Source organism: Colias croceus, chromosome 19 (genome assembly GCF_905220415.1).
Source record: "Colias croceus chromosome 19, ilColCroc2.1".
Taxonomy (NCBI): domain Eukaryota; kingdom Metazoa; phylum Arthropoda; class Insecta; order Lepidoptera; family Pieridae; genus Colias; species Colias croceus.
The window spans coordinates 3,306,948-3,322,400 of NC_059555.1; the positions used below are offsets into that span (position 1 = coordinate 3,306,948).

At 33.1% G+C, this 15,453-nt stretch overlaps 1 protein-coding gene across 1 annotated transcript; it reads left to right on the forward strand.

Moving 5' to 3' along the window:
• Positions 1 to 8,778: 8,778 nt before the first annotated feature.
• Positions 8,779 to 15,199, forward strand: LOC123700353 (SH2B adapter protein 1). The gene is made up of 5 exons (XM_045647545.1): positions 8,779 to 9,616; positions 9,811 to 10,042; positions 10,695 to 10,888; positions 11,327 to 11,515; positions 14,999 to 15,199. Exons 1-5 carry the CDS (start codon positions 8,927 to 8,929, stop codon positions 15,161 to 15,163), a joined length of 1,470 nt encoding a protein of 489 aa, XP_045503501.1. The 5' UTR covers positions 8,779 to 8,926; the 3' UTR covers positions 15,164 to 15,199.
• The last annotated feature ends 254 nt before the right edge of the window (positions 15,200 to 15,453 follow it).

Here is a 15,453-nt window from a genome sequence, read left to right on the forward strand (position 1 = left end):
CGCCCAACGCCCAACCATACGTCTTGTTATGTATTGAGTGAGATTTATCGGTTAAAGGTATTCATTTGTTTTATATGGGACAGTTTTGATATGGGTTACGTGTTTATTTTGTTATTTTATTTGTTATTTATAGTGTACATATTAAATAATAGGTTCCAGGAAAGTCGAGTTTTGACAAAATTACCTTTCTAATTATGTGTCATAGAAGCAATTATACCTATTGTATAACCAAATAAATAAATAAATAACCATAATTTCATTAATCATCCCCTGATATATTAGGATATAATGATTTTAAAAGTTAAAACTTCGAATAATAAGGATAACAAAGAGATAAGAAAAAACCTAGCGAGGGTAGTTAGAAATAAGTACCTAAGTACCTAGGTATGTTAAAATTCTTATCTATACGCTAACTAACAATATGATTTACTGAAGTATTAATACCGTTATTACCCACCAAAAATTAGAGATATCTCATTAATCTGACAAATAAAATGTTCACCTGTAAGTTTAAAAAAGTGTAGTCTGCTGTAGTCTGTTTATTACTATGGTGTTTTAAGAAATACTACAAATGTACCTAGAGTAATGTGCTCTTGGTAGGTACCTATTCGTAAATTTCTGCCAAGTACCAAGTAATATACCTACAGGACGTCCCACTTTCGGTATACCTACTAAGCTCAAAGAAGGTTATAGTTTTGCATACGCTGAGTACGCAAAAATTACTTATAAATTCCAGACGTATTTTTTTTCGGATAGATGAATTCTTAAAACTCTATGTGTACACTCCTAACAAGCAACATGCCCAAATTTGCCACCCGCACGTGAGATAGGTATCGTTTAAGATTATGTTTTTATAGACAAATGCTCACATTAGCAAAGCGGTATGTGCTAGCTGCGCCTAGAGAAGAAAACATGGATTTACGCCGTTAGTACACCGACGCATTCGCGAGCAGCAGCGAAACAACGAAAAATCTGTCAGTAGTATGGCAGGTTTTCGCATATGATATGTCTCACTCTAGCACATAGATGAAATAGTTGCGTCCTTGTCAGTATTGTTTCGCAAGGAACTGCGAAATGGCCATTTCACAGACGCATTGCGAAAACGTTGCGAAAACATTGCTGTTTACTAACGTTCCGCAGATATTTCGCTACGCAGTAGTTTCGCAGATATTCGCTGCCGCACGCGAATGCGTTGATGTACTAACGGCGTTAAGGAAAAAGTTAGCAAGAATTTTTTGACGTAATTTATTTTTAACGTGATCAGTGTACATGCAAAACTACAAGGCCTTTCGCGCTTAGTATACTGATAATGGGACACCCTGTATAAGAAAAATTATTTCGTAAGGCAGGATTAGGTGCATATGATAAACCTATAAATAGATTGTATAGAGTGTATTAAGTCAGAGACCTTTTTAGAAAGAACATGCAATAGGTAAGCTCTACGTTATAGAACCTGTTATGGCTTTGGCTCTTAAGTCTTAACCTATATAGCTCAATAGAACATAGAGGCTATCTTCATTTTAATAAAAAATAGCATGCAAACAATATGAACAACAGCTTATATTAATACTATTAATACAATATAATAAGCGTGGTCGTAGGAATTTGACCTTATCATGCTAATGATTCTCATCTGCGTTCCAAAACATGTAAGTAGGTATGTAGGTACCTACATATTAAATTCGACAAATACACGTGATACTTATACAGTACTCTAAATTTGCTCGTTTATTACCTACTGCACCATATTACCATCGCAAAAGAGCCATCAGCCGATACAAGATGGTCAGATGGTAAAAATACGTTTGTCGAGTCGACATACTACGCATTAATTCAATCTAATGATTCCATAACATCCCGAACTATTTTCCTTCACGTACAGGCACAGATTAGATACCTACTAGGTACAGGGGCGTAGCTACCGCTATATCAACTGTATCAATTATACTATAGGCCCCTATATCTAGACACGCGGCAGCGTGTCAAGCCGAGTTCAAGCGAAGAGAACTGGCGAGCGTACCTATTACCCACCAAAAACATAAATGTAAAAATTGGAACCGAGTTCAATCGTTGACTTAATTTGCCAAAAAAAGAAATGAGATCTAAATGTGTGCCAAGTTCTGCATACAGTCCAGAAATTTATTTACAAAGATGTATTAAGTTCTTAGGTTGACTGAAAACTCAATTGTTTTATTTCCCCTTAGAGAACAATGTTTATTCCAAAATATAACTTTTTTAATTTGAATAATATAATTATTTTCACAAAGCAAACAACTAATGACCTATTGAACCCCATAATTTGATGAGGCTAGTTTTACATACTGTTTATATTTTGTGAGGTTCTAAAAACTAGCCTCATCAAATTATGGGGTTCAGTAGGTCATTAGTTGTTTGCTTTGTGAAAATAATTATATTATTCAAATTAAAAAAGTTATATTTTGGAATAAACATTGTTCTCTAAGGGGAAATAAAACAATTGAGTTTTCAGTCAACCTAAGAACTTAATACATCTTTGTAAATAAATTTCTGGACTGTATGCAGAACTTGGCACACATTTAGATCTCATTTCTTTTTTTGGCAAATTAAGTCAACGATTGAACTCGGCTCCAATTTTTACATTTATTTTTTTGGTGGGATATCATTACTTTTTGTACAGAAAATTACTCTGCTTTACTTTATAAATATAATATGTACTTTTTTTATACGATTTTTTTCTTGCGGTTTCTCTGTATGGTTTGTTTAGTATTATTTTCTATATTTTCTTGTATGTTATGAATGTCAGCGCACATTGCCCCGTCATTATCTGCTATTTTTTAAACTCGTTTTCTGTTAAAAAGATTACATGATTTTCTAAACATCCAGCGTGAATTTGTACACACACTATTACCAAGATGCAAAGATCGTTGTAGAAGAATCGTCGCCTTACTCCATGACGTTACGGTATTGCCATGACGCGATCTTGAAATTTTACTCTAAACGCGCCTAAAGATGTTTCACTCATATTAATATTACGCAAATTAAATCATTTCGACCTTCGACGAAGCCTTCTTCCATTAGGTACACCATTTATGGTAATTATTTTTGCATGCTTGTATTGGCTAAACATGTTTGTGCTTTATTAATATAATTGTATCACCATTGAATATCATGTTTAAAGCAAAATAAAGATTTTATTTATTTATTTATTTATTTACACTGAAATTAAAACTAAACTAAACACTCATAAATAAAGAATAAATAAATGTGAATATGTAAAATTATATATTATTTTTAACTGTATAAGCAATTAAGGCAATATTTTTATTACAATTTTCTTTTATTTTACGTTTAATAACAGTTTTGAATAAAGAAGTCATGCAATCGAAGTAATCCGCCCTAGCGATACTAGCGCGAGTGAGTGTGGTGTCAGAGGCGCTTCGAATCTACAGATGTTTCGACTTTCGTCCTAAAATATGTAAACTTCAATAATCTATATCTTAGTCATTTATTGATGGATTTTAAAATTTTTAAGACTAGTAAGGTGAATATACTATTTTCTTTTTTTTTAAACTTTTGCATTTTTCCATACAAACAAAATTTATGTCATTGAAAAAAAAATTAAATACAAATAAATTCAGTATTTTCTGATTTTTTCCTTTGTACACTCACTATTACCTAGTTGATTACAAAATTTGAACTTTCTAGGTCATCTGGAAGTGGGTTAGGTTTTGTATATGTCTATAAGTCAGTCAGTCTTAAAAATTGCGATTTTTGGATATTAATATCTACGCAACTGTTTAATCTGTATTTATGAAATTTAAGGTTCTTGTTTATCTTGAGGTCCTCTTGATATGTACCAAATTTGGTTTATATAACTTTAATAGTTTTCGAGTTATAAGGGGGTGAAAAGTGGCTCGAAATGGTTCGTGTAAATATACACACGGCTGCTGCTCGCCAGTTCTCTTCGCTTGAACTCGGCTTGACACGCTGCCGCGTGTCTAGATAGCCCCCAACGTCTGTACATCTTAAAAATTTGGTTCTAATAGTGTATATGTATTACATTAAATAAAGTTATAAAACACGAGAAAATACACTTCAATGCATGAAATCATGGTACCTATTGTCACCTGCCCTTCATAACTGTACAAAGTTTGAATTAAAATCAAGTCTAGGAGCCTACCTACATGTAAAGCTAACACCTAAAGCGTGTTAACAATGAAAACCTACGTGTTAACTTATACGGGGCCCCAATAAGTTCGCTACAGCTCTGTACTACACACAGCAGGCCCCGTAAATATAATCGTATCAACAATTCACCTGTTCTGTCCGTCAGCACTCAGCTACAACGAAGTGTATTTATGGTCAATCGTAAACATATCTGGTTGAAACTGGTCATAGTTTTCCGAAGACCTGTAACAAACAAACGTCAGATAAGGTACCTACTTCATAACTATGGTTAGGTAGGTATTTGTGGTTATTTTCATCCTTGGGCAGCGAGGAAGGATAATGTAGGTACTCACTTTCGATTGATAGGAAGGTATAGGAAGGTATAGGTAGCATACTATATAATGCTAAATGTGGTGATAACTATTAAGGAAATAATCTACTATAAATGTAACATTTAACTTATAAAATGTACCTACAACATTTCTGAGGAGGCGTCCATAAATTTAAATTTATTAACAAAATTTAAATAATGGCAAAAACCTAAATAAGGTACCTAGGTAGGTAATGAGTTCTAGGGTGATTGGTACCTAGGTATTGAAAATATACCTACTCGAACAATTGAAATAAAATATTAGTTAACAAAGCAGAACATGTTCTTAAACATATTATTATCTTCTAATATTATAGCCTATAGGTACCTTCGTCTCACATTGGGACACGATGTTTAATTCGTGTAAAATAGAAAACATTCTTCACTCATTCACCTAGCCACTTTATTTTTATTATTCCGTCTTTATCGCCGATACTAAATAATAAAACACGTAAATTTATTGTAATATTAAATGTTATAAATTACATACACGCAGGTTTAAGTGTTATAAATTTGTTACCAATGAAAACAAACATTAATATAAAATATCTTTAAATTAAAGGCAATTCACTACAAATTTGAAATTTGACAAAGTAGGCGTGATCGTGCTATCTCATTTACACCCATTGCAAATTTAGGTGTGGGAGCGAGTTAAAAATAGATTGGGCGGTGCTACTTCAGAACCGCCCATGCGTCTGGGATGCTGCAACGAAATAAAAACAAGGTTTATTGGTATGTAGGAAGTTTAGTTAGAAACGTTTTAAAATAATTACAAGGCTTCTAAATGTAGATAGATTCAAATTTAGAGTCATAGACATAGGTTAATTATTATAATAATTAATTTGTACCTATCACTGTCATGCATATAAAATACATACCTACTGGCCGACATTTCCAATCGTCAAGTTCCTAATTAGAAATTGAAAACAATACAATTCAACAAAATAAATATTAATAAGTATTATCTAGGAAAAATCTCCATTCTCTGTTTACGAATCCAGTAGGTAATATTGTTTTCATATTCATTTAGTTTCTACTTTTCATCTTTATTGAACCGTGTTTAAGAACCGGATCTACCTAAGTAGGTACTACTTTATGGAATTTGTCAAAGGATGAATTTTGTAATTTTAAAAGATGTTTCTCATTACTTCATGTAAAACCTTAAACTTAATATTTAGGTACCTACTTAGCACTTAATAATCGAACCCGAGATAGGTGTCGATAAATTAATACCTAAACAACGAAAGTTGATAATTAAGTAGGTATAGGTAATACAGTTAACGGTAGGTAAAAATTTTAATCACCTGAAGAACTCTCCATACATTAAACTATCGCTATAAGAGTATGAAAAAAGGCCGATAAATATTTTTCTAAAAGTTTATTGCTCCTACTGCATTTCCGAACGCTGAAAACTCTTGGCGCGCTTTATTTACGTTTATAGTGGAAGCGACGACAGCGCTAACGACGCCATCTTCCTGCCGCGCATTTGTCTGTCAACACGCACTCGGGACCGCCGGATGCACTATAGAAAAACGTTCGGATACTCGCCACACTACTTGCATCTATTTGGACTTGGAAACAAAAGTTTTTAATAGCTTTCCAGGAGAAATAAATTGACTCATTTCTAGGAACATATCGATACAGAGATATAATTAAGATTTACCGTACTATAGCAACATAAAAGAAACATTTAGGGCCGAAGGTATGGACGACAACAGCTCTGTATTAAATGCCAAGATAACTAAATCTTCCATTAGCTTATAAATTCAAAACATAAATCAAAATAACACGTCAATAGATACTTATCTATTTCGTGTAAGTCCTTCTTATTTCACACATATCCGAGCAATAATATGAAACTATATGAAGGAAGGCACTTAGAAAATAATGTGGGTAGGTAACTAAATATTTTGTATAACTTTAAAATGTATTGAGCTTTTTGATTTTTTTTTCTCTATGAGTCCAAGTAGGTACCTTTAAAGGTATTTGCTAATTATATCATCAGGTAGATATATAATATAACTTGATGAAATAAGTAAGTACTTATTGAATAAATTTCGCTCATATTGTATTGTAAATATTAAAAGTGTGGATACTAGAACTATAAACACGTAACAGTAGCGTTTTGTTTGATTGGAAGTCGTAAACTTTACGACTCTAACTTTTTATATCACAGTGAGAAGAAGCTGCCTTTGTAGGGTCGCACTGTGTATGTATAAGTCTCTAGAATGTAATTCATAATTTTTTATATATTTTGTATAGCTCTCTGTGCACTTACCGCTCACTACAAAAATATATAAATGTTGACATTCAATTTATGTTCTAAAAACGATAGTATACGTTGCATAAATGGGATGCAGTGTTTCTTTTCATACATTTAGTAGGTAGGTACTTTTTAGTTTTTGGTCTTTGGATAATGACTTAAAATAATGTAGGTACCTACATATAACTAAGCTACTTTTATAAAGACTGCAATTATAATGCCAAGGAATGAAGCCTTCATTTTGTTTACATTAATATAGAGAATCGTAAATAGGTGTGTACGTACCTACTTGAAAATTTTTCATTTCCTGAATTTCCGAGTCATCCATATGCTACTCTACTATTTTACCTTCTTTAAAAATAATGAAATTTTACTCTTGCTCTTGCTCTAGAGAAATTAGATAAATTCACTGACTCTAGTTTTCCATTTTTTCCATTAATGTAGTTTCATAGTTTCTTGTCCAGAATAGATGATGCGCGCCAACCTCAGCATACTAGTAAATAATATCTATATAGGTAGTGAGAGTTATTATTAGAATAAACATTAATTTAAAAAAATACACAAAAGTTAATTTTCAGCACGCTGTAAGTAACCTACATAGGTATGTACCTACCTACCTACAATACTGTTTTATTTAAAAAAGGAACAAACCATTTAAATGAACCTACATTTCCATTTTTTTCTGGGAAATTCGTAAATAATAATATTATCTACCTACCTACAAAGTGGACGTATAATTGTTTACTCCTTGAAAATATTTTTATGCATTCCAACTACGAGAAAGTACATTCACGACGCAACAACAAGGCAGATCTCTTGGTCAAGGTATCTCAATTATTTTTATCATTGCAAAAATACAATGTCATAAAACTATCGTCGGGATTCAGGTGAACGGCCGCGCATGCGTTACCAACATGTCTCCCATATTTCCATCATCGGCGCGTCTGATGCGCGCCAAAATAAGATTATTGGTTTGACATACGATCGCTTTACGATCCGCGGCCTCCGATGACGCATTTGAGTGGTCTACCGTATTTCTGGAATTAACTATTTTATTGACCACTTGTGTAACGAATACACTAATAAAATATAATTTCTTTTATCTAAGTCTGTGCCTTACGAAACTGTTATAGCAAATTTAAACATCAAAGGATCTTGTGGTTTATGGGGATCAGACAAAAAATAAAAATATTATATTATATTAAACAAATTGCGTCATTTTCATTGTGTCTCTGAGGTAGTTTAGTACCTACCTATCTGGTGTTTATCATTATTAAATCTAGGTACACTAATATTATAAACAGGAAAACTTTGTTTGTTTGATTGTAATGAATAGGCTCATAAACTACTGGACCGATTTTAAAAATTATTTCACCATTCGAAAGCTACATTATGCACGAGTAATATAGAATAGGTTTTATCCCAGAAATTCCACGGGAACGGGAACTACTTATGCGAGTTTTTCTTTGGAACCGCGGGCGGAGCCGCGATGGAAAGCTAGTTATTTAATATCTTTATCATATTTTGGTCTCAGGTATTTGTGTAAATAAATAGTTTTACCTTTAACTTCAATACGAAACCCACGTAGATTACAATAAGTACACATATTGAAATTATTATATAAATATAGAAATCACTGTGTCTGTAACAGCCATGGGTTCAATAACTAGAATTTAACAAAAATTATTCATCATTTGTTCATCAAAAATAAAAAAAGAATAATTAAAAACCATCGAGATAAATAATGATGCCCTCTACAGCTAACTCTATAGCGTTAAATTTAAAATTATATTGTTTTAAAAATATACTAGATGGCGTTACAAGCCTGAGATATTATAGTAAAAATTTTTATTAAGAAAAACTAGAATATTTTGTGTTTTTTTAATTCCATACGCTGTTCATAAAATATTATAAAATTTTATAAAAAATACTTCTAATATAATTTTATTCAAAACGAGTTTTTTTAATATGGCAACTAAAATTGTTTTCGCGAGATTCTTGTGAGCATCATGAATCTTATTTTGATTGCAAAATTGTCATAAAATCTCTGTACAGTGTTAGTTTCAAAACAAATTATTGATAATTGTTATGTTTATAAGTGTAACGTTATAGTTATCCAAGTGGAGCTAATAAAGAAATTGCTTGCCATGGCCGGCCCGTCCGACGGCGACTCCGACGGATGGGTCGAGTTCTGCGAGCGTCAGGCTAAAACTGCCGCTCAGGACTTTGCCAAGGCTTGCGTGCAATATATCCAGACCAGTACCAGCGAAGGTACGGCAAGGCCTTACACATCACAAAAGGAATTGCTAAAGAAATTCGTTGAATGTTTCTCAGAGCATTTCGATTATGAATTCGGAAAGTTGAAAGCACAGCATAAATTACCGAATGGTACGCATACAGGCCACGACGAGAGTGACTATTCAGAAGATACAGAATCGCCCAAAACTCATCACAAACCTTTCTTTAGAAGGTTATCATTTAAAGGTTTACGACGTGGTAAGGGTCTTTTCCAAAAACAGCATTCTGATGAGGTTGAGTTATCGTCTAATTTGAACAAACATAATAAAACAAAGTTAGCTAAGATAGTTGTTGAATGTAGAAAAGAGGGTTTAGTGAATTATTTAACTCCTGAAAGCTTGGAGCAACCAGGAGGCCCACAAAAATGGGAGAAATGTAGACTAGCTCTAGTTAAAACGGTTGGCGGGTACATGTTGGAGTTTTATTCCCCGCCTAAAGCTCAAAAACCTAGAAGCGGTGTGTTTTGCTTCCTTATATCTGAGGCAAGAGAAACCACACCATTAGAAATGCCGGATCATGAAAATACTTTTGTATTGAAGGTAAAATACTTTTTTAATAACTTGTTTTTTGTAATAGATTAATGTGCAACCAATTTTATAAAAATACCTATTTATTTTTTTTTAATTAAAAAAGAAAACATTTTATAAAATATAATGTTGCGTGTAGTTTATACAATTGCTTTATAAATTATTCTGTAATTAAATTTAATCAATTTATACATCCAAAATTCCAGGCTGACAATAATATGGAATATGTAATAGAAGCGGCAGACGTTGACGATATGAAATCTTGGTTAGCAACAATAAAATACTGCATGCGATCAGCACCCACCACACAGCCTCCGCCAGACACGCTAGCAGGAATGCCAGAACCAGCGCCCCCTGACCTTCCACCGCGACGCGACCTACCTTCTAGTACTAGTAATGCAGATTTAACTACTGACACTCCGGAAGAGGCTGAATTAGGTAATTTTAATGTTTTTTAGATAATGCTAGTTTTTGTAACAATAAAATTATGGATACCCAATAAATAGAACCATAGAGCTTCATTGATTCAAAATTTTCAAGAGGAATTTTATATGTAGTGATAAAACTGATCCACATAGGTATGTATTCATTTAATTCAATTGTATTCATTGTTGATTTGAAAATTGCCAATAACTCAAAAAGTTATTTGTAAATGATCCGCATATAGCAAATACAGCTGCAAAGTAAAAATAATGAATATCAAGTCAGCTATTATTTAGTTCTAAGTGGTGTTACACAGATTTCTTTGATATAATAAAAATGGAGAAAAAGTGTTCTAGTTTGTGTTGCTATCTATTGAATAATGAAATTAAAATCCTTTAATGATTAGACATAAAAACAAAAAGCAATAGACAATAAATTTAAAATAAGCAAAGGGTCGCCTTATCGCTAGGAAGCGATCCCTACCAGGCAACCTTTACAGTAAAGGAAAGAAATAAAACAAAATGTGGGTGAACAAAAACAAGGCGACTCAAACAAGGTTGCGAAAGGCAATATGTAATCAAGACTTTTTCATTGACATTCAATATCTACGCTATCCCTTAATTTTTGCAAAAAAAAAACTCAACTAACAAGAACAAATTTTTCACAGGTTCAATAGCAGAAGAGGGTTGCGAGTCACCCCCACGGGTATCCCTAGCGGAATGGCCCTGGTTCCACGGCACACTGGCCCGCGCGGCGGCCGCGGCGTGCGTGCTGGCGGGCGGGACATCGGCGCACGGGTGTTACTTAGTGCGACAGAGTGAAACACGGCGTGGGGAATACGTGCTGACGTTTAACTTTCAGGTCAGTAGCTACTAGCCGGATTTAATCGAAATCCTCTCTGCTAGCAAGTGAAAAAAGGATAACCTTTTTTCTTCTGGTTAAAACCTTCGCACGTCCTACGCACGTTATTCGCGCGTAACTAAATCTGTATTTTATAGTAGGACGCGTGAGAGAGTAGCGCGCGTATTTCGCTTTTTATTGCTTCTATAAATAAACAAATCTTTTTGCTCATGTCTAAGCCCTGATCTTCATCAGGTTTTCTGACCAGGAATTCAAATTCTGAATTCCATAAGACTAGCAAATTTTTGTTTTCTTTTTTTAGATTTTTTCAAACAGATGTGTGCAATATTGTGAAATGTTTTGTATGTAAGCAGCTCTGCGTACATTTTGTCTGATATCCTGAAGAAACTTTATGTGTACGGATAGGCCACGTCACTTAACATAATCTATTGTCTCCAGGGGCGTGCGAAACACCTGCGCATGACGCTCAGCGACTCGGGCCAGTGCCGCGTGCAGCACCTCTGGTTCCCCAACGTGCACGAGATGCTCGAGCACTTCCGCGCGAACCCGATCCCGCTCGAGTCGGGCGGTGCTGCTGACGTCACGCTCACCGAGTACGTCGTGTGCCAGGACGGCGCGAGGCACCAAGTGAGCTATGCGTAGCGTAGTGTTGTGTAGCGTAGCGTAGTATAGTGTTAGGGCTGCCACCTTTATTAGAATAGTGAAAAAATAAAGTACTCATCGGAAATTCAAAGCATGTACATAATAGTATAGATACATTTGAAAATAATAAACATTTTCAAAACATTGCAAATAATATAGTATATTCAGAATGAATAGAATTGAAAATGTTTTTTGAGAATTTCCAATTAATTTCCCACATGTACTTGTTTATTAAGTATAAAAAGCTCAAAGTGATTTCCCTCTAAAAAAATAGTATGCGCTATATTATATTTCTATAATGCATAGTATATTTAAGTGAAATAAAGCGCACTACCATTTATATAGTACGGGTGGCAACCCTAAATAGTGGCTACCGATGCATTATAGAGAGGAATATTGAATGATGGCTTGTACTTGCTTTGACAGAGAGAGAGTATAGACCACACTAGCGTGCAAGCGAGACAACATGATAAACACCAACATTTTAGATTCCTTTCTATAAATCATCAGAGTATAGATGGTGTTCAATGTAACTGTAATAGGTACTATTTTTTTATTGACACTCTGTGCCACTTTAGTACAGGTTGATGGATCTGTATTTTTTTTTAATTATGGTGCAGTCTATGAGAATATAACGTCCAGCGTTATCTCAATTATAAAAATAATGTTGAAAGATTGTGAGCAGGTTCAATTTTGGCCGTGTATTTAATTCAAGACACTTCTATTATTGCACTATTCTGGCGTTAATCAAAACGCAATAATCTCTAAACCATAGAAAAAAAATACAAATATTATTGTATTTTTTTTTCATAATTATTATTAGTTTGGTTTATAATCATGAAAGCAAAACTAAATACAACATACCGTAAAACTGAACAATATCAGGAGATTTATGTAGCTGAATGCTTTTGTGAAATGTTTTTATTTCTATTATAATTGATCCATAAAAATAATTGCATTTTTCTACCACATGAGCATGTAATAGGTGCTTAATTTTGTAAGAAATATGTGCCAATCTTTTATTTGTTATTCTGTAACAATATCTCAAAACAATGCTCATTTGGTGCAAAATTTGCTCTCAAGTGATGTGTCATGCAAATGTTTGCAAATAACAAAAGAAATGAGGCAAGGATTTATAATTTTTATGGCTAAGTATCCCACCGATTGTTTGAAAGTGCAATAAACGGAAATAATTAATTTCAAACTAAATATAAGCTACAGAGGCAGGAATTAAAATATGTAGGAATATTATTTAATTCGAATAATACATAAATATTATGATCGCTTATTTGAAATATCTGCCCCCTCTCTTTTCTTCTTTTAAGATGATTCCCCATAAAGTAGTTTATACATATACTTGATTTTTAGCCTTTTTTCGTACCGTCGCAAAAAGAAAAAAAAATTGGTCATTTATAAAGCATTTGAATACTTTAAAATAAATACTTGATTTTAAATTAGTTATATTAATTAACGCATAGTTTTTATCTTCCTTTTAAATAGAGTGGGTTATATCGTATATATAAATAAATAGTTCACTATTATAGTAATTTAAGAAATACTTGCCTCATTTTGTTACTTGAATATTTGTTTTGTTGCTCTTCCTGTTGTAAGTGTACAGTACAGCTTTGTATATTTTTTTGCCATTTTTTTTTTACATTGGCTATGTTAATTTTATAATTCTCAGTGATAATTTTAAGATTTTTCCAATATTTTCAATGAAATTTAAGCATTGTAAATTTCTAGAGTGTAAATAAATTTTAATTAATGTGCGCAATGTTGCCATACTCAAAAAAAATTGTTTATCTGTATATAATCGATTTTAGGTTAAACAAGTACCTATATAAAATTCACTATTTTCGTTATAATTTCTATGAAAAAAATATTAAAATATAATTTACATACATGTATATTTGTTAAGTTATGTTCACTGGTGATTCCTGAACGCATTTTATTTATTACATAATTGTAAATTTATTTATATTTAAGCGATACTTTATTTTACTTTAAGTTGATATGTTTGTTTCGACAGTGAACGTATATTCATTTTTGCTGGTCTTCATTTCTCAATGTTCTAAAGCCAGTTTTTGCTAAGCAATTTTTTTGTGTCTTTAACAATATGCGGTCTTTACACACAAAATAATTTCACCTAAAATACATTGATAAATCATAATTCTTCGATCGTGAAAGTAGAAGAAATGGCATGTATTTTTTTTTTTATAGAATTTTAATGTCTTATACCGATAAGACAAAGTATGTCAAATAAAAAACAATCTATATTGGCTATGTGCGAAGTGGGTGGTAGGGAACGGCAAATCGACCGTAGCGCACGACGTGGCAGAAATGTGAATTAATTCTGGGCTGTCATGTGTCAAATTGCATTATTTTCATAACTTCCTTTATAATTTTAAGTAAAAACATAAAAATTAGCGATATGGGTCATAGTACATGCTGTGTCGTAAATTGTAAAAACAATGGGGAAAACAGTTCCTGCAAGTTTAATTCGTTTACAACATCAAAGTGGACATTACAGCAAAGACAAAAATGGATAGCTGCTGTGAAGAGAAAAAATTATTTTTCACCAGGAAGAAAATCGCTAGGTATAATATACACACTCACTTTTTACACTATTTTTTCCAATTTCGTTGATAAACTAGTCGAAAATCAATATCACAAAAATATCTTAACATCTAGTTGACATCAGTTGAAATGATTTGACAGATGACAAGTCCTGAATAGTTGCGGCCACTAGGGGCGCTGTCATCGCGCACACAACGAATACAAAGACGGACTGTCTGATTGTCAGGGGAATGTAGGCACATTCCACTGCAGTAGCCAATACTCTTACTATTGCGAAGTTTTCTACTTATATATATTATGTTCCTGCAATAGCTTGCACTTTTTAACGTCGCGATTTTGGCAATGAACGCCTATAGTTACATTTTATTGTTTTTTTTTTTTTTGTGTAAGGACCGCTTTGATCGACTGTTATAATTAATAACTAACCACGTAGCATAGTTTTATTGTTATTTTTGTACAAATCGAACTTATGTTCTGTCAAGCTTTAATCGTATTTTGGTTGTAATTTTTTTTATTATTAAAGTTTTCCGCTGAATGGCTTTATTTTTATTTGCTGATTGTTGTGTGTCTTGTGAATCTCTGTACGCTTTTATGTTCGTGTTTATGGTAAGTGACATATCATTTTTTTATCGTTTCTTGTACATAAACTTTTATTTCTTTTTTTGTAGATTCTTTCTTTCCGCATGATATTGTATTTTGGATGTATCATAACCGAATTACGCATTAATTATACATAGAATTTCACTCCCAAACCGTTAAAGTTATCAATGAAACTTACAAAGAAATAAATATTACACGTAACTGACCCTTTTATATTTTTTTATACTCTTATACGAAATCCAAATAAAATTGCAACACCAGTTAAGTCTAATAAAACATCAATTTTTCCAGTTGGAGGTGTCCCACGGTAGTGACGTCAGAATGCGTCGCGCGGAAATGGAGGCGCTGTTTCACGCTACAAGCAGTCCGCAAGACAACAGAGCGGTGGACAACCAATATGTACTGTGTAATATACGACCCTCCACTTCTGATAGGAATGGTGCTTCAAGGGATTAGACAAAATCCTATGTGTAGGTTGGAAATGCTAGTAAAAAGGTGTAGATAGGTTAGTGCGAAGTGGCACGTTAGGACTGTTGTCTCTTTCGCTCACGATTCAACTAATGAATTCAACTAATGCCCTGTCCAGTGTCCAGGACGCGATCAAACATTATTGTATACTTTTTGTATAAAGTGATTCATGCTTGATCATAGTACCAACTTGAATGGCCGCGTCAATGTGCCGTTTTTGAAGATCGAATGTTGTGTTGGTAATCTACGCTTGTTTTTTTTTTAATTAGAATATCAGC

Excerpts from the sequence above, each read along its gene's own strand:
- LOC123700353 (XM_045647545.1), top strand. The coding sequence starts at position 8,927 with ATGGCCGGCCCGTCCGACGGCGACTCCGACGGATGGGTCGAGTTCTGC. Across the intron at positions 10,043-10,694 it reads TCCGGAAGAGGCTGAATTAG|GTTCAATAGCAGAAGAGGGT; the intron begins GTAATTTTAATG and ends AATTTTTCACAG. Across the intron at positions 10,889-11,326 it reads TGCTGACGTTTAACTTTCAG|GGGCGTGCGAAACACCTGCG; the intron begins GTCAGTAGCTAC and ends TATTGTCTCCAG.